Source organism: Macrosteles quadrilineatus, unplaced genomic scaffold (genome assembly GCF_028750875.1).
Source record: "Macrosteles quadrilineatus isolate MER2022 unplaced genomic scaffold, UCM_ALF_1.0 Scaffold_1__1_contigs__length_201487025, whole genome shotgun sequence".
Taxonomy (NCBI): domain Eukaryota; kingdom Metazoa; phylum Arthropoda; class Insecta; order Hemiptera; family Cicadellidae; genus Macrosteles; species Macrosteles quadrilineatus.
This window is the reverse complement of record NW_026542594.1, coordinates 78,179,875-78,205,939: the sequence shown is the minus strand read 5'-3', so window position 1 is coordinate 78,205,939 and position 26,065 is coordinate 78,179,875. Positions and strand designations below refer to the sequence as shown.

At 35.5% G+C, this 26,065-nt stretch overlaps 1 protein-coding gene across 8 annotated transcripts in view; it reads left to right on the top strand.

Annotated features, from left to right (window-relative positions):
* Positions 1-25,549, top strand: part of LOC128983637 (tight junction protein ZO-1-like) — a 153,955-nt gene extending 128,406 nt beyond the window's left edge. For 3 of the 8 annotated variants that reach the window (XM_054403003.1, XM_054403002.1, XM_054403000.1), the window contains 9 exons: positions 35-206; positions 2,269-2,491; positions 5,299-5,328; positions 6,720-6,903; positions 12,687-12,887; positions 13,783-14,052; positions 16,484-16,716; positions 19,228-19,468; positions 23,248-25,549. In XM_054403003.1, coding sequence (XP_054258978.1) covers positions 35-206; positions 2,269-2,491; positions 5,299-5,328; positions 6,720-6,903; positions 12,687-12,887; positions 13,783-14,052; positions 16,484-16,716; positions 19,228-19,468; positions 23,248-23,538 — 1,845 coding nt within the window. In that variant the 3' untranslated portion in view covers positions 23,539-25,549. Of the gene's footprint in view, positions 1-34; positions 207-2,268; positions 2,492-5,298; positions 5,329-6,719; positions 6,904-12,686; positions 12,888-13,782; positions 14,053-16,483; positions 16,717-18,147; positions 18,309-19,227; positions 19,469-23,247 lie in introns of those variants that run through there. The other 5 variants (XM_054403005.1, XM_054403006.1, XM_054403001.1 and 2 more) reach the window with 4 other exon arrangements.
* Positions 25,550-26,065: the final 516 nt, after the last annotated feature.

The window sequence follows — 26,065 nt, the reverse complement described above, 5'->3', positions numbered from 1 at the left end:
TCAAGCCAGTTTTACTACAATATGTGTGTTGCAGGACCACTGGGATGACGTTGTGTTTGGAGACAGTATCAGCAAGTTCCCGGCCTATGAGAGGGTTGTGCTGAGACACCCAGGCTTTGTTCGCCCTGTCGTGCTATTTGGTCCTGTTGCTGATATTGCTCGAGACAGACTGCTCAAAGACTTTCCTGACAAATTTTCTTCCCCTCGTAAGTAAATTTACAAAATTTTAAACAAAACCCACTTAAATATAATACTTGCACATTTTTGTGTACCTGACAAAATGTAAGTCTTTTTGGACAAAAACTAATATACATAATTATGTTGGCTATTGGCCATATTGCAAAAAGAAAGTGTATGGCCTGGATGGTAGAGATAAATTTGACTGATTTATATAGTAGAATCCCTCATATCCGACCATAACAGGACTGGGCCATGTTAGGAATGGCCAAAAAGTCGGATATCGAGAGGAGCATAACCTGCAGTCTCCTGGACATTGGTAATCGACTCTCGCGACTGCAACATCACCTGTAAGCATAACCTGAAGTCCTTACGATATTGGTGATTGTCTCACACAGCCGTGAGCGTATCTTGCAGCCTCTGCAACTTCGGTAATCGTCTCCCGTGACCATGACAACAGCGGTGAGCATAACCTGCAGTCTCCTGGACATTGGTAATCGACTGCAACATCACCTGTAAGCATAACCTGAAGTCCTTACGATATTGGTGATTGTCTCACACAGCCATGAGCGTATCTTGCAGCCTCTGCAACTTCGGTAATCGTCTCCCGTGACCATGACAACAGCGGTGAGCATAACCTGCAGTCTCCTGGACATTGGTAATCGACTGCAACATCACCTGTAAGCATAACCTGAAGTCGTTACGATATTGGTGATTGTCTCACACAGCCGTGAGCGTATCTTGCAGCCTCTGCAACTTCGGTAATCGTCTCCCGTGACCATGACAACAGCGGTGAGCATAATCTGCAGTCTCCTGGACATTGGTAATCGACTGCAACATCACCTGTAAGCATAACCTGAAGTCCTTACGATATTGGTGATTGTCTCACACAGCCATGAGCGTATCTTGCAGCCTCTGCAACTTCGGTAATCGTCTCCCGTGACCATGACAACAGCGGTGAGCATAACCTGCAGTCTCCTGGACATTGGTAATCGACTGCAACATCACCTGTAAGCATAACCTGAAGTCCTTACGATATTGGTGATTGTCTCACACAGCCATGAGCGTATCTTGCAGCCTCTGCAACTTCGGTAATCGTCTCCCGTGACCATGACAACAGCGGTGAGCATAACCAGCAGTCTTCGCGACATCAATAATCGTCTCACGCGACTGCGGCAACAGCCGTGAGCATAACTTGCAGTGTAAATCTTATCAGGCTAATGGAAATTCACCAAGTCTGCAGGTTTGCTGCGGCGGGTTTTTTTTGTTATATGTAAGAAATGTATTTCTATGTACAAGAGATGAATAAAGTCTTTTTGAATTGAACTGAGTTGAATCACAGAAAACATACTACTATAACCCAGAATGCCAACTGCATGGTAAAAAGCATTAAGTGTTTTGAGAGTAATATGTTTTCTGTGGTTGAATTGAACTTGCAGTCTCCTCAGTAATCGTCTCCCGCGACCGCGGCAATAGTAATGATAGTATCCCGTGATTACGGTGACGTCCATGATCGGCCTTTCGGCTAACCGATCGCGCTAGGCGTTATCGCCCCAGGCAGGAAACAACGTCGGATATCCCAAGAAGTCGGTTATTCCAAGGTCGGATATGAGGGGTTCTACTGAACTTTTGAAACACATAAGAATGGGATCTGTGAATTTTCCAAATTCTATTTGGATTCGAAGGTCCTTTTCTTATGATCCATTCCATCAATGAAGGTTGTGGAAAATAAATAATTATGACTGCACAGATGATAATTGTTTTGTCGTGACAGAAATTTTGAAGAAAAGAGTTTGTTGCCTGAATCTAATTACAACAACACATCTGTCTGTAAGGCTTGAACTATTTTGTACTTCTATTTCTTCTTTGTTTTTTTTTCTGTAAATAAAAACACCTAAATATAGTTGAAAACAGTAAACTTGTTTACATTTATGGTCATCAACTTCAAACCACTACTTCACCTGCTTTATTTCTGCAACTCTTCCAACAACCCTCGATTGTCAATTTTGATGTTTTTTCTTTCAGATTACAAACAGGTATTCAAAGTCTTGTATACATAAATTAATTCTCAATGAATTACATTTGTTATAGAACTAGACAATAACCTAGAAGATGTGCCAAAGAGTCAGAAATCTAGTGGCATCATACGCCTGAGTGCCATACGAGAGATCATGGACAGAAGCAAGCACGCACTGCTTGACATCACACCTAACGCTGTTGATCGTCTCAACTACGCTCAGTTCTACCCTGTCGTCATCTTCCTTAGAGCAGAGAGCAAACAGATCGTCAAGGAGCTCAGGGCAGGTGTAAACAAGTAAGTCTAGCAGCATCTTTCATTAATTTGTGAGTGGTAGAAACTTCATAGTCTGTGTCCATAATCTTAAGGTCTTTCTGTAGAACTAAAATTAATAAATGTAGTGCTTTTCAAGCTGTTTAACATCCAAACAAATTTTAAACCATTTCATTACCGTATTTATTTAATGCAATTAAATAAACATTTTTTAAATATCTAGTTTTGGTTTGGAAATAAGAAATAACAATTTTTAAAAATCTGGAACTCAATCTACTTGCAATAGCCTAACTAGATTATATTATATTTTTTAAAGAGCAAGTAGGTAGTGTCTTAAAACAACAACTAGTTTATTAGATTGTTTATTTTTATAACGGTATCACCAACATAAAACTAGGAAATTACTCTATGAAGGATTAATACTTTTAAAATGGGAAACGACAGATAAATTAGTTTAAGATGTACTTTTTGACGACTTGATAGCCTTTCAGATTGCATATTGGACTTAATACGATTGCTTCAATTCACAAGTGAAGTAATATTTGCAAAGATTTTTTTGTGTTAACATATTCGCTGCGGCTGGGTCCCCGGTGACACATGGCGTGCTGCAGTGCAAGGCGGCTACGTCACCGGGGACCCAGCGCGAAATGCATTATTTTCCTAGTCAATGTGATTCAGACTCTTGCCGAGGATGGTTGGTACGTGTTAGTATTGTGTCTCTAATACCAGTCTATAATTGTGGTGCAGGTGGCAGTAAACTTCCCAATCAAATCCCTGTCTAGAAAGCTTAGAAATCAACTATTTGTCCGCCTTTTTCCTTCCAATTGGCAATACACTGGAACTGGCTACGTTACAAGCAGTGCTGCTATCTGTGGATGTTTTAGCGAACTACGTTGACTCTCGTCGTAACTCAGCACATAGGGGTCCAGTCCCTGGATCCCAGGCGATTTTTGAGTCCTAGAAATCCCAGGATTGACGTATTTTAATGCTGGGACTAACGGGATCGCAAAACCTATGTTTATATTAATTCTTTGTGAATTTGAGGAGTTTTACTTACGGAAAGTAAATAAAAAATACCCCCAATAACACTTGAAACACATAATACTGTTTATTTTTAGGTATATAGATAAACTATAAATATATATGAAATATAAACTGTGACCTATTTTGATTGGACTTTAATTATCATTAAATTCAATTGGCAAACGTAGTGTAAATATATTATTTTTCATGGTTTTAGACAAATTGTATTTACTTTTGTTAATGGTATTACATTAAGTACGCCTATAGGTTTATTATGAGTTTGACTTTTTGTCATTTAACACAAACAACGCAATTGATGTGGTAAACATAACATGGCGATTGGTAATTAAAGTATTATTCTCTTAATGTTAATAACATTAAAGGCATAAATAAATATTATCTTAAAATACATCATTATTATTTCATTATTAAAATTGCTTATTTATGGTCTATAACTTTATTTTTGTTTTTAGTTTTAAGTGTGGTGATTACATTTTTTACAATCCTTTATTAAGTTTTTTGTATACATGTTACTATACAAGCAGATGGTTTATTGTTTGTACAGATTGTTTTATTGCTGTCAGTCAACATAACATTTTAACGCTGCAACTCATGATTCTTCCCATATTATCTTTTTATCTTTATATTTTGATTAATTTAGTTTCCATATTAGCGTGACATGTACTACGTGCAAGTGCAGTACCTAGCTCTTAATTTTTTTAATGTGTTTATTTAATTCAAGAGTGACATATCAACATTAAACACTTTCTTATTTATACACCGTAAATAAGAAAGACAGGCTATAAAACTTCCGTGTGGTGATATTTCTTTACTTTAAAAACGGCAAAATTGCACAGCGTAACACTGTTAAGAGTCCTTGGAGGGTAGAGGCCATCTTGGATTATTTCAAACAGCTAGTAAAGAGTTATTTACTGTAAAAATATATGTATTCAAACATCAAAGTGATTATAATTTAAATATCTAGTATACTCTGTGAGATTATAAATGTTCTTTATAGTTTTGAATTGTTCTCCAAGGGAGTCCATGGAAGCTAACGGCCATCTTGGATTTACCCGCCATAAGAGCAATGTTAATTTGGCTAATTTCAAACAGCCGCTGAAGAGTTATTTACCATCTCAAAATATTTTTTTCAAACTTCAGAGGGATTGTAATTTAAATATCTAGTATACTGTGAGATTAAACATATTGTCTTTGTGGTTCTTTAATTGTTTTACGAATTGGAATGTCTTGGCTCCAAGGACTCTTAAGGCCGGTATAAAACATTAGAGGACTCAGCAAGGAGACTTCACCCTCATTTAAAACGGCTAAAAAGTCAAAATCATAAAATAATATAATCCCGGGATCCTGGGATCAGCCAAGAAGAATCCCAAAATCCCGGGATTGGATTGAAGGCCCGGGATTGAGACCCCTATCAGCACATCACCGCACGTGATTTGCTATTCGTCTGACCAAAATATTTGAAAGCCAATCACCTGGCAATAGGGTTTGTTCGACGCTGCGACGCACCGTTTGATGGGCCGCGGCGAATGTGTTAAAGCAAAGAAATTAGTTAAGAAAAGCTGTAGCTGTAACCACGTTTATTATTGGTCAGTTCATATAATGTACCGTAGTTGACAGATACAGTAATAAATTAACTACCTACTCTAAAGATTTGAAGTAGAATTAGCTTACTTCTTGACCTATTTCTAACCTATAAAACATGTGTTGAAGTGGGAGCCATGTTAGAGCCCTAGTTAGCCCTAGTGTAGGTGGGCTCTGGTTAATGTTTGTTTTGTTTTCATGTCTAGCAACCCCTCAGTGATGGATTTGTTTGCGTGGTAAGTGTTCTGCAATGGGAGGAGGTGTGAATGCAGACATATTGCCATGAGACATGTTTTGTTACTAACCAACAAGCATGTTAACATGAGATTTAATCACAATGTTAGCCATCCTGAGATTTGAGGGAATTGATGCAATGATACTTCATTGTAAAACAATTTCTCATGTTTCTTTTTTAATGTCAATCTCTTAGTAATGGACGAGTAAAAACTGCAAATGATTTTTGTGTGACAGTAAAAGGTATCGATATTTATTTTCAAGATCAGGCTATTACCACCCATTACTGCAGCATTTTCTATCAATTGAACTTTGCACATCAATAGCTATGTGAAATGATCTTAGAAGTGCACACTGAATCACATATATGTATAATTAAATTATCTACCTATAGGCCCATATTTGTGCTAGCATTTTTCATTGTACCCTATTTTCAAAATATCATAATATATTGAAAAATGCATTCAGTTTATAAAACAGGTAGTGTAGATTCTTGTTTAATGTTTTTTATGAAATTCTTCTAGGTTCCTCTTTCCAACTTACCTTTTAGTGAAACAGTTCAGCTATAGTATATTTTAAAGCTACGATTCTCCTCTGTTTATCTAAACCATAAGAAGCTGATTTCATGTTTGTAATTACAAGGTCTTGTGCAACTCAAAAACAAAATGTTGTACTATTGTACAGTAAAAAGTGAAACCCTCCAATTTCTGAATGTGGTATATGATAATGATATTAACATTTTAACAAAATGGAATAACAGCTTCACTGCCAGGTGGCGGGTGGGTAATGCTTGGATATAAATATAATATTCCCTATTTTGGGGCCATATGAATTTGAGTGACCATCACACGGAATACAAATTTTTGGCTTTGGAAAATCAATCATCAGCTCTCAAATTAAAGTACCTTTGAGTTATGACTTATAGAAGAAAAGATTGAATCAGTTAAGTGTGACTATTAGGGCCAGATGATTTTTAATGGTAACAATGGACAAATCAAATATTTATTTATTCAAACCAGTGGTACAAATTTTCATTTTTCATTGCAGATGTAGTTTGTCAACAGATCCATACATGTCAAACGCCAATACATAGACGTGCACACTATTAATTAGATCAAATACAACCTGAGGTCCCTCTAGAATTGTGGTATCTAATTGGTATCTAACACGCAAGTTTTTTCCTGTATGGATATATTTGATAAATTCATTTGATATAACAAATAAATATTATTGTTTTTATTTGTTATACTGGCATAAATGTCCACATAAAATAAAGAGAACAATTAATTCTGATATCCTAAATATTTGATCAAAGGTAAGTGTTGTATGTATGGTGTATAAGGCTTGTTCGCTGTGTGGTTGTCAGTGATTCAATTGTGTGTTTGTGTGGCAGGACGGCTCACAAGTCCAGCAAGAAGCTGTTTGAGCAGTGCCACAAGCTCGAGAAGGTCTGGGGTCACGTGTTCTCTTGTTCGCTCTCTCTCTCCCCCTCCTCCCCTGACAGCTGGTACCGCAAAGTCCGGGAGCTCATCGACAAGCAGCAGACATCACCAGTCTGGATGAGCGAAAGCAAGGTAGTTGTACCTTTACCCAGTCTAACTAATATTGTAGACAAGTTATAGGAATAAGAGTCTTTTTTCAACTTGCTTTACAACAAACGTGAAGGTATTTATGAAGGTCAGGTACAATTTAATGACTGTGAAGTATTTTTAAAATGTAAAACCTTTGACTATTAATACAACAACGTAAAACTTAAACTTCCTGCTACTAGTTATCACAAGATGGTTTTTGGATGCTAATCTGCTACTAGAATGGTGGCCGAGCTATGGCAATGGTTGAGTGGTTAAAGCCACATTTTCTTATCTATACTTTCACTTTCAAAGTGTATCTTGTTGCTAACTTTAAACCATAATATTTTTGGTATATGGAGAATAGTAATGTATTTTACAATTACTGGTATAGCAAAATATTTTATACCACACATATTTAGTTATTTATCAGAATAAATGTTTGTTGTACACAATACTCAAAGTCCTGTATGACTCGATGTGCAGAATATTAATTTACTATTCTACTATGAATAAGTAAATAATCTTATGCACTTTATGTATTTTTAAAAATTAATAGTTTGTTATACACATCTTTAATGTGTCTTTTTATTACTTTGATTGCTTTTTGCTGTACACCAGAGTCCCGCTAATCCAAATTAAGTTACCTGTTAGGAAAAAATGTTGTTGTAATCAAATTATAAAAAAACCCTGACCTGCAGACTAAGCAAATTTCAATTTGTCTGATTTGATTTATCCTAAAATATTTCCATAAATAAGTTAAATTTATTCCCTATTTAAATAACATTAGATTTTAAAAATACTGTACTTAGGTTTGCTGATACAGTGTATGATATCAAATGTTATTATTATAGGATGAAAGAAATCAATTTGCAAAATTTGATCAAAATATTGCCATAAACAAGCAAACTGCAACAGTTTTCTCCCCCATAAGAATAACATCAGAATTTTACTGTACAGTTTTCTGGTAATTTTCCCTGTGTGTGTTGTTTGTGTTGTTTTCTGTGTTAGTTATACAACAATGCAAAAGAATTTATGTTTTTAAGCTTAACACGAAGGCTGCTATGAAAATTTGGCATTTAAATGTTTTGAAGGTAAATATTGAAATTAAAAAATAACAATTACTGAAAAATGTCAAAGCTCTATTACACTTCACTCGAGCTTGCTAGTTAGCAAACTCAATCAAAGTAACACTGAATTTAAATTACTGGTTTATGTTACTGTTGAAACGATCCTTTGTAGTTTTGTTAGGACTACAGCTAGCTGTTTCATGGTTCGAATGGAGCACACCATTAGGTCGAAAGAATGTCAAGTAGTCTTCCTTTTAGTGATGTGCCGATACCAAAATTTATCGATCCTCGATACCGATACCTGAAAAATCGATTCTCAATTCTTGATATGATACCATTTTTTATTGTCTTACCAAATTTTCATTTTCTGAATGGATTGGTTATACTACATCAACCCCTGTCATTAAGTCATTCCATTAAGTATTTTTGAGGTAATGGGACGTTTTTCAAGTAAAGAAAATCTTCATGCAGCAATTATACATCCCAAGTAGCCAATTTAAGTTTAAACACATTAAAATCTACCATATCAAAGTTAAATATAAATTAAAATGTGACGATTGTCCCAATTTTTACATAGGTCAGACTTCAAGATCTTTTTCTACCTGGTTCAAGGAACATATGCCAAAGAGAAATTTCAAATCAGCATACGCAAACCATATTATTTCCTCCAACCACAATTACACAAAAATTCACAATCAAACATTATCTAACCACCGCTATTAAAATACACAATAAACAGACAACAAAAGAGCGAGATAAGGATAACACAGGAGTAAGGACAGGATTCAAGCCGAGGACACGTGACAGTCGCGACCGCGTACCATGTATTTTGTTACCGTCTGGTCGACCAGTACTAAATGTTTTGTTTGGTGTTATGTAGTTTGTTACTTAGGGTATTTATTTAACTTTCTACAAACTCCACCATGAGGAATATTTATATTAAGACATTCTTTCAACCGACAAAGGATCGTTTCAACAGTAACAAGGTAATTTAAACCACTATATAGTTAATTCAGATGATCCAGAGGCCATTCCATCACGGAACTCATAAATTTGATCTAGCTCTACACATTCATGCCAAATTTCATGAAAGTCTGTCAAAAATTACTTCAAGTTATCGTGTTCTTGAAAACATATATCTATATACACACATAAACTAGTATTTTTAGCCTCTGGGGACATTAAAATGAAAAAGTAAATCGGTCCCGGGTCTAGGACTTTCCTACGGTAAAAGCTTCTACCCTGTAGGGACATCCGCTAACAAAGCTGTGTTCTGAAATGCTAATAACAGTGTCTTAGCTGATTGGGAACCTAGAAAACCAGCAATTATATGTGCATTTTGATGACTGGGGAAAAGTCTGTGACTTTGATATGGAATTAAGAAACTTAAGAATAATTGCCAATGGCCGAGTATCCATTCATTGAGGGCACTCTGTTGGTCCTCTTATAGTAGGACAAATCTATAATTCTACAGGGTGAGTTTTAATTGTCCCCCCCAACTTTTTTCTACATTTTTTCAAATATCAATCCCAGACCACTTCCAAACATTGTTGGGTAGTAAGTACTTAATTTTGACAAGGTGATCATTTCCGGCCGCCATCTTGGATCCGCCATATTGGATGCAAAATATGTTTTTCAAATGTAAAGGTGGGGTTATGACCCATTATTTCGAACTACATTTCTACCCTGATTACAATGCCGCAAACCGTTAAAAAAAATCTTGATTCATTCCAAAGTTATGAGGGTTATTTTAAAACTTTATTTCTAGCCCATTTTAACATTGTGCATTTACAAACTAAGACCATAATCTCAAAATAGTGCTAGATAAAAATAAGTATACACTACCAGTCATTGTCGACCTATTTTCACTTGGTTATGACAGATGTATTTTATTCGGCCGCCATCTCGGATCCGCCATTTTGAAATGTGATAAATTATTTTAAATATGAAGGGGGTGTTGTGAACCATCATTTCAGATTACTTTTTTAAGCTGAATTGAATTCCATGATCCGTTTTTCATTTTTATATTTTGGTTTTGAAATATTGACATTTTTTACAAAAAAATTTCAATATATCATAAATAAAACTTCATTACAAAAAATGGATTGCGGCATTGAGTTTAGCTTAAAAATGTAGTTCGAAATAATGGGTCACAACACACCCTTCATATTTCAAATAATTTATCACATTTCAAAATGGCGGATCCAAGATGGCGGCCGAAAAAAATACATCTGACATAACCAAGTGAAAATAGGTCGACAATGACTGGTAGTGTATACTTATCTTTATCTAGCACTATTTTGAGATTATGGTCTTAGTTTGTAAATGCAAAATGTTAAAATGGGCTAAAAATAAAGTTTTAAAAAACCCTCATAACTTTGGAATGAATCAAGATTTTTTTTAACGGTTTGCGGCATTGTAATCAGGGTAAAAATTTAAATCGAAATAATGGGTCACGACCCTACCTTTACATTTGAAAAATATATTTTGCATCCAATATAGCGGATCCAAGATGGCGGCCGGAAATGACCACCTTGTCAAAATTAAGTACTTACTACCCAACAATGTTTGGAAGTGGTCTGGGATTGATATTTGAAAAAATGTAGAAAAAAGTTGGGGGGGGACAATTAAAACTCACCCTGTATATTGTTGTGTGGAAGAATAATAGAAGATGTAATCACAGTAGATAAACACAGTGTTCTTGTGATTATAGAAGATGGTAACAATGTTACTGTGACTGCGGTAAATCATTATGTTGCCATGACCCCAGGAGATAACGATAAAATTGTTGTTGTGATTGCACGGGAAATGTATAGCTATTTAAAGACATGATAATACATTGTTTAGATTTTTATTGCAATTTTATTGCACTTCAGGCTAATCTGAAATATTTGGTAATCTAAACAGGTTCCGGCCCCAATTAGGATGGATTAGCGGGGCTCTGATTTTCTTTTAGATGAGTTGTTGTACAACCGTGTATTTTGCTGGCTAGAACTTTATTTATGTTGATATTATAGATACTCACATGAGAGATGAGCCTTTGTAGTGATGATGGTAGCCTAACTGTGGTTTGATGGTGGCAGATTTATTCTACTATCCTAACTGTGGTTTGATGGTGGCAGATTTATTCTACTATCCTAACTGTGGTTTGATGGTGGCAGATTTATTCTACTATCCTAACCGTGGTAATGGTGTTGTTTTCAGTCTGTGGAGTTCCTCTCAGATCTGTACCTACCTCCCCCTCCCTTCCCATCCCCTGTGAGACACTACCCCTCCTACTCTCCCTCTCCCATGTGCTACTCTAACAATCTAATCACTGAACAGTTCTTTGGTTTCATTTAACTAATAGCATGGCTTGAACTATGGTATATGTACATTTGTTATGTTAATTAAGTTTTCACATTTTTATACTTTTGTGACTTTTTATGATGTAGACTAATGAACTTGTAATTAGTACCTTATTTAACTATTTAGGCATACTTTCCTCTGAAGTCTTGGATTTTCCAAGGTCTTATTTGAGCCCCAGCCTGGGTTTTTAATGCTAACACCCCAGACCAAAATGTATAGTAAATTGAATATATTAATACTTGTACCTTATAAGATAGTACCAGTACCAGAGAACAAATAAATTCCACATAAAAAAGTTGAGTTACTGTAATAACGAATAGAATATTGACGTAATAAATACAAGATAGGCCTACTAGTCAAAACTGTCGTTGAGTTTGGAAACCTAGAATGACAGGAATCCTTTTTACAAAAAGCATTCTTGTCAGCCTTTTCTCTTAGAGAGTCAACAAACACTTTATTGGTTCAATTATTTCACCTGTTTACTGGTTAGTTTTGTCAATTTTTATGTAGCTAAGAAAAAAATGTGTATTTGTAGAAATGATTTGAGATTAAATGTCTTTAAACTAAATATTTCTAGTAATCAAATTCCATTGCTGAAGTGCTTAGAAGTGTTGGTTGAAATTTTTTTATCATTTTGTCTATGAGTTTTTAATTGGACATTTATGACATATTTTTTTGGTTGAGTGTAGAAATTTCACACTCAAATAATTATTAACAAGTTATTTTCCTGTTTTTCAATCTTAAAAATGAAATTTCAAACCTTTATTTTGTAAACAAATTTCAAGCTTTTTAAACTTATATTTGAGGCTAAATGAGTTTGTTTTATTTTGTGTATCTATGCCATTAGTATTTTTAACATTTTTTGTAAGGAATGGTCAAAACCCTGGTCTTGTTACTATCTAGTGTGTACCTTTTTGATAGATACATTTTGCATATATATGTTAAAATACAAGTTTTCTGTTTAATTCAGTCCACATAAAGTTTAATAAATAAATAACATTTACTTACAGTATTTAATACACATCTTCTTTATGAAAACATTTACCTTCTTCATCACTACCTAAACTACTAATTTTATACTTATTTTACAGCTTGGTGTTTGGAACTTAAATTACATTTTGACTCACTAATGCCTAGACTTGTGGCATTACTTAAAAAAACCTTGATCTCAGTAATTTGAATTTGTTTAGTTACACATATCCTAAGTCTAATTACGAAACACCTCACAGCTTCATGCCTTTACTATTGTAAATTTGCTGTATAAATATCACTGAACGTTCCTCATAACTGACACTCCTAGCCACTGCTGCCACTGTGTTGTCCTGTGTGTGTCTGTGCATGTCCCTGTGTGAGCTAACCTCTCTGTTCCCCCAGCCCGATGAAGCTCTCTCTGATGACTTCCTGTTCCCGATGACGTCGCTGCGACTCTCGTACGCCTCGTCGCCTGAGAGTGATCTAGAGCAGGGCTCGCTGCCCCCTCGCTTGGTCAAGTGCTCCAGCGACCCCAGCATCGCTACACAGGAAGACAATCAACCACCTCCACCTCCATATACCCCAGCGCACCAATACAACCAGGTACCTAGAAATACTAATTATCTCTACGTTTACAATTCATAAATCTTTACTCAACATTATTGTTGAACTAAATCCTGATAATGTGAACAATAATATTGTAGACCTAAAATGGTGTGTAGTTTAAGGCAAAGGTGAGTCAGGTGTGAATATAGAACAAATTAATGTGCATGATTAATTACTGAATGATTACTTTTTACAGAAGTACGATAGCTGGTCCTATATTTTGTTAAATCTTAAATGAACCATCTCTTGTTGGTCAAAGCTTAAGGTAGGTATAGTCCAATCATTATATATCCTATATCATGTTACTTTGGCGTTGGTAAATTAAGTTAATGAGTAATGACCCTATCAAACTATACAACATCAAGTATATATCGATTAAAAATATACTCTCTCTACAATCCTCTGAAAATTTCACCGGTCTAAACAAGAAAAATAAAACACCCCCGCTGCAGCGAATCTGCAGGCTAAGCTAATTTTCTGGACATGGCTGGATTTCTACTAAAATATTCCCTTAAAATTGCCAGTTTGTTTTCTATTTAAATACCCTTTGAGGTTTTCTGTACTTTTTCTATTCACGCAGTGGGTTACAGTCTAAAGTTATACTTTCATCTCAAATTAGTTATTACTATGATAGTTGATGTAACATAAAAGATGCTATAGCTTGGTTAAAAATTTGCTGTATTTGACAGAAATCTGTAATTTTTACTATCACACTATGTCATTGGCTCAATCAACTACGCTCATTTTTATTCTAAAACTAGTAACAACTTAACATTAGTAAGGTTCCTCCTAACCACGTAAGGGCCTTCCTAATAATAATCCATATAAAAATTACCATAAGTACTAATTTGTGGAGGCTGGAACTTGACTTAACTGTTAATTGGGTTTTCAGCCAACTTACGATGTGAACCACAAGCCGCGCAGGTCAGGTGACAAGTACGGCTTTTCCCCGCCACAGAGCCCGCTAGGGATAGGTGCGCCGCCTGAGCTACCACCTCGTATTGACCGTGCCAGTAAACCTCCACGAACTGCGGCGCCTCGTTCTGCCCAAGAGAGACTCTTTGGCAACAAGGAGCCCCAAGACCCTCCTAACTACATCAACGCCACCCCCCACCACCGACAGGGCCCTTCCTCCTTAGAGAGGCACAACCCCACCAAAACTGTGAGTGGCTCGATATACAGGGAAGAAATAATCTTAGAATTGTGTAATAGTTCTCAAACTTTTCACCTTTCAACAACAAAATTGTATGTATACTAGGTTTTCAGTAAGCGTTTATGTTTTTACAGAATATCAGCACTGCTATTGATGTTCTGTAGAGATTTTGGTAAATTTGTAAAGGAAGCTTAGTTTGATTTTGGCATCAAAATAAGGGTACATTTTAATGCAACTAAATACTGCAGACCTGACTTCAAAAAGATAATCTTTTTTAAAGTTATGAGCGTTAAAAATTAACGTGTCTAGAGACAGGAGATCGGACACAACCCAAACCCACTGGTGTTCAGCGTGGAATTCAGGGATGAAAATCTTTCTTTGTTATCTTTGGCCCAACAAAGCCTTTAACCTTTAACAGAACCTGAAAATCTGTAGTAGTCATTCTTGTAAAGTTTCTAAATCCTGCGCCATATTCTAATTGAAGGTCTGATAGTAAATTTTCACTAAAGTACGGACGTTCCTAGAGAAATTTGCGGGTCCACTATTGTCTCTTCCTCTTCCTTCACCACATTCTACGTCATGGACCTGTTTCCCTCCCTTCCCATAGCATTTTAGGATTGCCAATACATTAATCTAACTGCCACAAAAGGTTTCCACACTCAGTACCTTTAGCTTTTACTACTTCCTTCACCACTTCCTGCACTGCTAGAATTTACTAATTCCATCTCTTACGTTGTGGACCTGTTTCCCTTCCTTCCCATAGCATTATAGCATTACAGATACATTAATGTAACTGCAACAAACGGTTCCCACACTCAGCACTTCTCGCCTTTACTACTTCCTCCTCCACTTCCTAAGTCTTGGACTTGTTTCCCTCCCTTCCCATAACATTTTAGTATTGCTTCTATATAATTAATACGCTGCATGAAACTTTGTCGGTTGAACTCCTCCGCCATTTCTTAACCGATTGTATCCGTTGACGTCTCATTGGAAAGAGCGTGTTGCGTAGATTTGCAAACTGGCCTTACATTTTTGAAAAAGTCCCGTGGGCTCTGCCCCAGTGGCTTTGAAAGTTCCCATGTTATCCTTATGAAGAACATGATTGTTTACATTTTGATCAGCAGTATAATTTAATTGCTGTTATTTATTCTTCAATTCAATGAAACGCATTGAGTACATTTATTTACTATTTGAGTTTGTGTAAACATAACCCCCAAGACGGACCGTGTTAGTATGGTTGTATCTTAAATTTGTGTATTTATCGTTGTTTTGTGTCGCTATGACGGATCTTGTTAGCATGATTGTAACTTAAATTTATGAATTTATCGTTGTTTTGTGTAGCTATAATTTGTTTATTTATTGTTTTTTCTTTTAAATGCCTCCGTACCTTAACATTTACCACCTCCCCCAGCCTATTCTTTCTTCTTTTTTTTGTGTAAATGGAGCTTTTGGGGCCCTCTATCAATGACCACAACAGGACTTGTTTTCCCCCTTCCCATAGCATTTTAGTATTTTAGATTCAATTATCTAACTGCCATGCCACAAAAGTTTTCCACACTCCGCATTTCTCGCCTTTACTACTTCCTTTACCACTTCCTACGTCGTGGACCTGTTTAAGTTTGCCATTCATGAGATGGGTCTATGAATGTGATTCACCGACAAATTAATTGTTTAAGATCAAATGTTATTTGTGTAACCTTATTTAGCTAGGTAAATCAAATCTGTTAAATACTGTACTAAGAAAGTATGAGACTGTACCCATTCGATCAGTGGTGGTTTCCAAATTGCGACTTAAATGTTAACCTAAGACTTTCTCTGTATTATTTGATCAGTTGTTATCATCCAAATTTTTTCCTTTGTATTGTGTTTAGGCCGTGGCTTGATTTTACCATATGCTTGATTCTTTGTTTTGTTTACATGGCAACCCATAAGGCCAATGTTAAAATTTAAAAACTTTGAGTTACTTTAAAATAATATAGGCATTATCAAAAAATGAAATTGGTTATGTCCAAACCATCCAATCATTTGACAAAACAACCTTGGTAAGTTTGGCTAAAATATGTTCAGCCGTTAATTGAGATTAAGTGTTATAAAGATTGCATTGAAGTTGATCCCAAAGAGCTTCGCTTCGCTTCGCTCAATAAAAAAAATTCTCAACAATTAAGTAACATTAAATGCATTTTTATGCCCTTGGTAGAGTAATTGTCTTTATTTTATGGACAAGTAAATTTTACTTCATCTGTAACAATTTTTTACTTAAACGTACCTAGCAAAATAAATCACGAGGTACCTGTTCTTAAAATTACTAATCAACTGATAGGAAGTTGAAAACTTAGGAAGTTGTTTTAATGACTTGAAACGGTTGTTTTATGGTAGTGTTGTATAATATTTTCACTAAACATTTAATGCTTACATCATACACTGAATATATTCTTCACAGAGTACTGGGAGCTATGATAGTGTCAGCTCGTTTGACAGCTATAACCAAAGACTGGGCCTCGGCCCCAACGCTCATGATGACCTCAAGTCTTGCAACGGGACCACCAACAGCAACCAGCGGACAAGTTCTCATGATCCTTACCGGTTCACCCGCTCCACCCAGCAACCCATACAAGCAAAGCCTCTCGAGTCCCCAGCCAAGCCTACCAAGCCACCAGACTACCCCAAGTATCGGTAAGCTCCACATTTTTCCTGTTATGGAACAGAGTAAAACATTGAATTACAGCTTCAACACTGTTACAGTTGAGGAAGTTATTAAAAAATTACACATTTCTTAAAAGTTCAATTCTTTTAGATACAAGGCCTATACAGAAAGTAGATTACATTTTAGAATTTTAAATACAGTAGAACCTCGCTGATCTGACCTTGTCTAGTCCGACTCCTCACTTAATCGGACAATGCCATCGCTTATCAGTACAATGTTATTGCGGTAATATCGTGACTATTTGCCATGGTATTGTGGAGATTATTGTCTCCCGCAAAAATCCTGTTTATCCCCCGCAATCACATTATCATCGTTTTCCACTATTACGGAAACATTTAGCTTATAGTGGCATAATATTGAACGTTTCCCATGGTCATGGGCGATCTTCTGCAATCGGGAAAAAATCCTAGACAAATAAATCCCACAATCTTGGAAAAATCGTCTTCAGCAATCATGAGCAAATTCTGAACATCCCCCGCAGTCGTGTAGACATCACCATCATCTTTAATGATCACGGTGAAATATTAAACATCTCTTAAACTCGCCGGGACATCACCATCGTCTCCAGCAATCACGGAAAGAGTATTGTTGTTAAAGTTCTATCTGTGATCGTGGCTAACTCCTGAATGTACCATGCGGTAAAGGGAACATCATCATCTTCCGCGATTGTTACCTCAACTATCGTTGTTATCTCCGATCGCGCCAACTCCATATCTCCTGCGGGAAAGGAGACATCATCGTTGTCTCCAGAGATAATATAATGCAAAATATTAAATGTCCCCTGCGATCTTGGCAGAATAAATAACGTCTCCCACCGTCAAAAGGACATTATCATTGCCTTGCGTAATCGGGCACGATCAAAATGTCAGTCAAGCAATTAATTTGACCATTTTATATACTCCTTGGATAATCCAACCTTTTTACTTTTCAACCATAGTCCCGGACCTTTAAGTGTCGGATTCGCAGGGTTGTATTGTATGAACAAAACGTATGGGACAATCTTTTATTGTATACAGTTGGAAACCACATTTAAACATAACTTTTCAGCATAGTTACCTTGAAGATCACTTATCAAAGCATTAAATGAGCTTGGCAATTTCTTCCTCCTAATTTCTGCTGCTTGCATCTTCAACCAGCAACAACACCATAGTGAAAATACCTTGATTGAGTGCTCAATCACTCAGTGCAAGATAAAAACTGTGTGATGAATGTGGAAACAATTCCCAACTCAATTATTCCAGAACATTTTGTGTTCAATATGCCACGTGGGGTCGACCGTGACAACAAATATCATGACAATAAAGCCACATTTTCTTCGAGCTCAACTTTTCTCTTTGTTTTGAATCGCTCTTCTATGGCCGTGCAAAGTTCAGCAATAGCTTTTAGTCTATGTTATGTAGCAGGTGCTGGTGTAATGTTCGCTCCCGTGCTATGAAGCCTGCATACAGCATGCCTGCCTTGCCTGTGGTTTGGGCCTCCCAAGTATTTGTATCCTCCCATAGAACTATGGTCTAATCTAGTTCCTAACTTCCTAAGACTATTACTAGTTTGCACGATCCTCTATTTTATTTTCCCCATCCTATTTGTACTGTTAAATAATTTTCTTTGTACATATCTTTTATTTCATTATTCACAATAAATTGAAACGTTTATTTTGCTTGTTGGTCTATTAAGATATTAGTAATACTTACTGTTGTTTGTAACTGTGATTTTTAACATGTAAAATAGAACTCATATTTATCATACCTGTACACTTAAATTTTTTACCTCATTATTCCAACTGTCAGTTAACATACATTATTTGTATTAGGACTTTGGTAATCGATTAAAATTGCATCGTTTCATTCTATATAAGTTAGAGTGGAACCCCGGTTAACCGAAATAAAGGGGGAGAGCCGTTTTGAATAACAAATTTTTCAGTTACCCTATCAAATGCTAAAAATAGCCTATGTTTTACCACGGTGTGTAGGAAAAATGAATTTAAAACAATGTCTTATATAATACAGTGTTTTATTTCAGCAACAAACATGTTCCAATGGGTCAGAACATAGTCAGAACTATAGAGGAAATGGCCTCTCTGTTTACATATTACTTATTGTACTTATATTTTAGCCCTGTATTAATTTATGGAACCGTTTCGGTTAAACCGGATTTCGGTTAACCGGGGTTCTTATGTTTATCCGGGGTAAATTATTTGAAAGACTTTTTTTTACTTGCGGAATTTTACTATCAAACAAATGGATTTCATACCAGTCAAAAAATGTGTTGGTTTATATAATAACTGGTTATTCCTAGAAAATATTAATTATTAATGATCCAAAACAAAGGGATGTATAGGTAATTCATTAAAGGTACAGGAGTATTAACTATGATAACAATGTATACCAGTTTGCCTTGTATATATGCTGATTGTGGTGTTGATGTAATGTTGGCAGCACTGAGTTGAGTATTGTTAGTAGAAGCAGCACTGTGTGTTTCAGGCCCCCTGGAGTAGGCCCCGAGTATGCTACCAGTAAACCCCTCCCTCCACCCAAGAGTGGGGGCCCCCCACCTGGCTACAAGCCTATCCCTCCTCCCAAGCCCAAGAACTACCGGCCACCTGGCACCTCTTGGCAACAACCCTCCAACAACAACAACAACAACAACAACAATATCTACAACCACACCAAGTCGTTCAGCATGGCTGACAACAACAACTACGCTACTCACCTTCACAATGGGGTCAGTATTTATTGTCAATGTGTACAACCCAAGTAGCACACATCGTTGGGGAATGGTCGGCACGGTTGGGAAATGGTTGGCAGAAATTTTAACGATTTGCCAACGTTGGCCCAACGGAAACTGGTATTCGTTGGCCCTACAAAGGAAAGAATCGTTGGGCCTTCGTTGGGCATTCGTTGAGTTTAAGTATAAAACATTCTAAAACGAATTTTAACAAATTGATTTATTTAAAAGTACATTAATGTTATGGCAGCAGAATATAAGAATAAGACAAATATTGTAAAAATTTGGATCAATAATGAATGTAGTCAGATGATGTTGTGATACTAGATACAGTGGGGAACACCTGCTTATCATATAATAATTATTATAATTAATTTTTTTTCAACTACTTGAGGCCTAAACAGATTAACAGAATCATAATTGTATGAGAAGAAATTAAACAAAATGTTCTTGTATTGTGGAAAACTTAGGACTTCATGGTTCTTCTTACAGCTTTGTCTACTGATAAAAGTAGACATCTCTTTCCTATTTACTTTTTGATCGTTATGTATATGAACTGACTATAGTGGCTTAATCTGCTACTCCCGCCCAACTTCCGTCAAGCAACCACTAGATGAACGTCATTTTTCGATTAATTATTTTTTGTTGCGTGGCAGAACGTTTGCCTGGCAGGTGTCGCCCAAGGCGCTAGATAAAAGGGGCCTCAGATGAAAATTAATACACGTTTCCATATTTCTTTAAAATTGTACAAGAGTTACAAGGAGTTATTACAATTTTTATCGGACTACTTTCATAAGTGGATGGTTGAAGGTCATAAGTGGTTTTATTTTCTCTAGTAAAAACTAAAACCTAAAATTGTAGTAAAAGTTTGATCAATACAGTCTGCTCTTAGTAATTCAAAAACTCAATAAATCAAAACTTTTAAAAATTCAAAGAAAAAAGCTCAGTCCCTAAAGAATCTCTTCATTTTTCAAAGTAGTCATGGGTCGGTACTTAACGTCAAATGTTGGTTCCACGGGTTCTTGGGCAAAACAGCCAACTGACAAAACAGCTGATTTCAAAAAAATATTTCTCAGACTTCCTAACGTCATATGACAAAGTTCTCTATACGAAAATAAAGAACAACTCAAGCTCTTTCCAATGGTACCAACCACTTCCTGTTTAGGCAAAAATTAAGACTTGTAGATTTTTTTCAAGATAACGAGTTTTACGAGTTTTGGTTAGTCGCGGCCTAAAAAATGTTGCGCGTACTAAATATTGTTCAAATTTTGATAACAGTTATATTGATCTGTTAGTGCTACAAGGTTCGTTTATATATGAAAAAAAAGTAAGAATCTCCTCTTTCTAACGGTATACAAATTATTACGCTTCTGGATCATTTTTATTTCGTAAAAAGCATTTGAAATAAAAATGTCCGAACTGTTGGCAAATGGCGGTTGGGCACCGAGCGCACACATGAAACCGCCGTCGAAACGGTGAAAGGCAGTCCTAGGGTTAATACTGGAGCCTAAAATTAACTTAATGCAGGCTATAGATAGGTAGAAAAGGACTAAAAATGACTTCCTTCTAAATATTTGGCTAGATCTTAACAGGCACTTAGTAGCCTATGTTAAATTTATTGGTTTAGCAGTGAATCATTTCAACAAATAGGCCTAGCTTATATTTAACACTCCTGGAATGGTATATATTGTTTTGATTTGAATGAGTATGGTTGTTAAAGTGTTTTTTGTACAAATATGCCTAGGCCTAGGCCTAGGTTTTATTTTCTTAACCCTTTAAATAACAATCCTACACTAATTAAAAATAATCAGTTTTAAAAGTTGAAATAGGGATACTGTATTTTGTTTCAAAAATGAAACAAATAGTAGCCTAATTTAAAATGAGGTACTGGAACCGAGAACTGAGAACCAACTTTGGTTAGGAACCAGTACCGACATTGAAAAATTGGTACTGACCCATCACTAGTATTAACAATACATTTTTATACACTCGCTATATCGAAGTCCAAGCAGGAACTAAAGACTAATAACTAATATTCAATTTGGATATGCAGTAATTCGAAGATACACCGGCAAAACATCCTATAATTCGAAGGGAGTGGTTTCTTCTTATCATAGGAAACTATAAATCGTACACCCTGTTAGCACATAAATAAATAAATAAATATTTCTTTACGTAGTTCGTCTTAGAAAATGTCATAGATCATACAATAATCAATAGCAGAAAGCTCAAAAAATGTAAAATATTTTTGTCTCTAATAAAAAAAAGCTGTGGTTTGTTGTAAAATAAGCTGTCTAACTGTAAAGTTCTGTACCTGAACCTTACATAATACAGTACAGTATTTAAAAAATGAACTCTTTATAACTCTAATAGTTTTATTTTAATTTACTGTAGTGCATCAAAACCTTATTTTTTGTTCTCAAAGAATAAATGTCTTAGGGTATATCAGAAAAATTGTTTAACTGAACAGTTCTCTCCCCCCTTTCCCAATTAATTTTACGTAATTTACCATACAATCTTTTCCTTCATTTAAGAAAATCGCCAGAAAGAAAAAATTAAAAATCATACTACTAATATGCTTAATCAGGTATTTGCAAACACATGTGCCACTTGTAATAGTATATTACGTTACAAGTCCTGAAAATAGGTGTTTATCGCACGAGTGTGGTCGTTCCCGTGCGAGACTAAGTCGAGTGCGGGATTAACATACGAGCTTGGTAAACACATTTTGCACGAGTACCGTACGATATTATATATGCCATACTACTCTAAGCTAACTTAACAATAAACAAATCTGTACAAATCCTTTTGTATTCCCATCAACTAAAGTACTAAAAAATCACTACTCATAACTAGTGGTTATGTTTAGGTTTATAACCACCCATTGCCATCAAATATAACATAATCATCTGGTTGGTAAAAACTCATTACAGTACAGTAGAACGTAATGAAACCCCATTTGATTAAGCTGGTGGCAAACAGCTGTTTTCTGGACTATATCCTTGCGTGGGAAGTTCGTTAAAACAGTGTAGTGTGGCGTAAAATGTTTTAATTAGTTATTAGACACTAAAACCTTATTTTTTAACACAATAAATGTAATGACTTATTTATAATTTTTTTTAGTTTTTTTGGACTTTCATAACCAGTCCATTTCAGACCCCTGTTCTAAGGACAATCCCAATTTAGGGCCCACATTCATCAAATAAGGATACAATATTTTACAAAAATAGATGTATTAAGTCATATTTGCCTTTGTGTATTAAAATTATACTGTATTTCAATTTTGTATAGAACAGATTTAGAAATATTTATTTATGTGAAACTCAAAAATGCTATTACAATGAACTCATAATGCACAAGTGGCAGCAATGGTTCCAAACGTAAATATGAAGGGGGTCGGCCGGTTAAGATATTAACAATTGTTTTTAGTTTTAGTTATTCAGTTCTTATTGACTAAAATTGCTTTTAGACAATTTTTGAAATGACTTCTACTTCATCAAGCATTCACTTTTTCTTTTAACTCCTGAATTATAAGCTTTTCTTGGTGGGATAATGTCATGATGCCATCTTTTAGTTCCCATCCTAACAGACCAAAATACAAAGGTGCTCCTGTACAGTAAATACATTTTAGCCTGATACTAATTCTCCAGATGTGCAATAGATAGTTTTCAGACCACAATATGATCACCAATATCACTGCATAAATTGCAAAGATTCAATATCTCCATGCCAGTTTGCTCTCCAGAAAACTGATCTCATGTTAAATGATTTCTCAGGTGACAAACTCTCCGAGCAAGTACTCTACTGACAACTCGGATCTCAACGGAGGGCTAGACTCTGGCCACGGCAGCAGCTTGGATCGAACCTACGGCAGGACCAACGGCAACCATCACCAGTACTACTATAATGTGGTGCCTCACACAACATCTCGGCACTCGCATCACCACCGTGAGCCTAGTGGGCTAGACCTGGCACACCGAGATCAACGTGGCAGTGCCTTCGAACTGTACAAGAAACCCACGGATCCTCGCCACACGGCTCACTACAACGACCACGGCCTCAGGTGATAGTAAACACGGAAGCTCTTCTGTACAAAAACATTTCCCATTTAAAAAACGTAAATGATCTGTAGTTGTTTCGAACGCCCAATACTCTCTGTGACGAAAATGGTTAAGTGAAAAGGATATAAAATGATTTCTGATTTTGCATCAATAAAGAACTTTGATATTAGTTTGAGTTTTATAGTATAATTTTGCTACGGTAAGAAAACAAATATTTCAAAAAAATACTTTTAAAGTGTGAACTCAAAACCAATTATATTAATGTTATAATTTTTATACTTTTATGTTACTGTATAGTTTTTTTTTTGTTAGTCTATACTGTTTATAGATTTTGTAAGAAAAGTTTTACATTACAGTTTAAAACTTGTTAAAGTTAAAGTAAAATATTTTTTTGATATTTTAGTTGTCATAGTAATAGACCAAAATACCAAGGTGCTCCTGTAAATACCTTTTAGCCGTATACAAGCTCACAAATTGTGCAATATATAGTTTTCATGAATATATCACAATATGTAGACAAATATCACTATGAACAATTACAAAGATTCAGTAATTCCAACTATTTTTTTGTTTGTTTTATATAGTCTGTACACTTTCATTGATGTTACACTGAAACTGTTTAATGTGTTGTTTGCAACAACTAAAAACGTTTACTTGTTATATGATTTTGTTTGCCACAGTTGTTCTGAATTTATGAAAATTGGCCAGGGTGAGTGTACCAGTGAATGACCATATTTATATACAATTTTAAACTATACAAACCCTACCTCCTGTCACGAAATAACCCATTTACAATTCTCATGTTGAAGCTAACCTGTTGAAGAACCCTGTATAGTGTTAAAAATAAACATTTCAGGATCCTTAGAATATAGAATCTAGTGAATGGCCACTTATCATCTACCTGTGGGGAAATTCTAGTTATAGTGTATCCACATTATGATATCTTGAGTTTCCAGCAGGCACTTGATCCTTCAGAAAACATTTCAGAAAGATTCCAGACGACATGTTGAATCTGTGTTGTCCGATCCAAATTTGGTAATCACCGAAACCATCATTGACAGGTTATACAAAAAGTTGTAATCCAGTAAATGACCGACTGTCAAAATAATTGTTGGTCAGGATTTTTATCTTAAAATGAATAGAGAATTGTAGCTTAACATGTTTACTGTGAACTACTTACAATATATTGCAGTTTAATCAATTATTAAAGAACCATGTCTAATACAACCAACTTAGTTTGTACAAGACGCTACAATTTGAAACTTGAAGATGAAATCGTTGCAACACTTAATTTTGTTTGTGTTACAAACGGATGATTGACACCAATTTCTTTATGAACCATTGACAGGGTGGATTTCAATTAGGCTTCAAAGTTAGCCTCCTATTTAGAGAGCTTAATATAATGTTTTTGATATGAAATGGTTATTCACTGGGTGCACTCACCTCACTTTTGGTCATATGACTGGTTTCAATTGTGATATATACAGTAGTTAATTATCATCATTAACCTTGATAAGTAATTTTCTACTGCTTGAATTGATGATTTATTTGGTCATAGCATTGACTATTGGATAATAGTCAAAGGTTATACACATTGCAAATTGATAAAGTGAATTAAGTATCTTATTGTGTAATTGGGGTATACAATTGACTTTTCAGGTATTTTTGTACCACTAAATGAATGTTACATCAACAGTTGATACAGAAATATCCATCACTTTGATTTTACAAATTTGTCATAATCTAGGTTGCCACTAATTATACTATGCAATCTCAGAGTCAGAATGTCTTCAGTTTCAGAAACATCTCATATTGTACATGACTATATTAGTGAAATATTCTGTGTGCCAGACACATTCCTGCTTAAATTCTGGTTTTATCTAATAAATATCCATTTGTAAATATGACTGTGCTGATATTGTATCTTTGTGTATAAATGAGTTCATGTATATTTTTTGTTAATAACCTAAGTTGTAGACCAAGCTATATTAAAATATAAATAAAATTTGTAATGTCATTGTTGATGATGTTCATTGTGTTTCAAAATCAGTATTTTTTTTGTAATTTGAAGTTTTATTTCCATATTGAAATAAGTTAAGTAGTCAGGTTGGGTAAGAGGAAAATATTTCGGTTCTGGCGGGGAGGCTGCAATTTTAGGTGGTTATAGTATACAAGTTTCTGAACCTAAAACCTCCCAGACCCCAATTTTTAAGGACCTTGGTCGTCAGTAATGACGTCATCAAGATGGCGGCTGTAAGAGGATGCTGGGTCGCCATAAATTGGCTATAATGACCGAATGCCTGAACCGATTTTTATGAAATTTGGCACACAAGTACTTCAATACATTATCTCGACCTAGGTTGTCAATGGTCGAGTTTGATCAAGTCGTTTCAAAATGGCGGCCGTTTTTAAGCTTAAATTTAAAAAAATCTTTCAGTGTTTTGTGTTCTCAACTCCTTCTAGAGATCTGCAGCAACCAATTCACTTTCCTTGCAATCAAAGGTTGCATTACCGTCTCTGCATTTCATGGAAT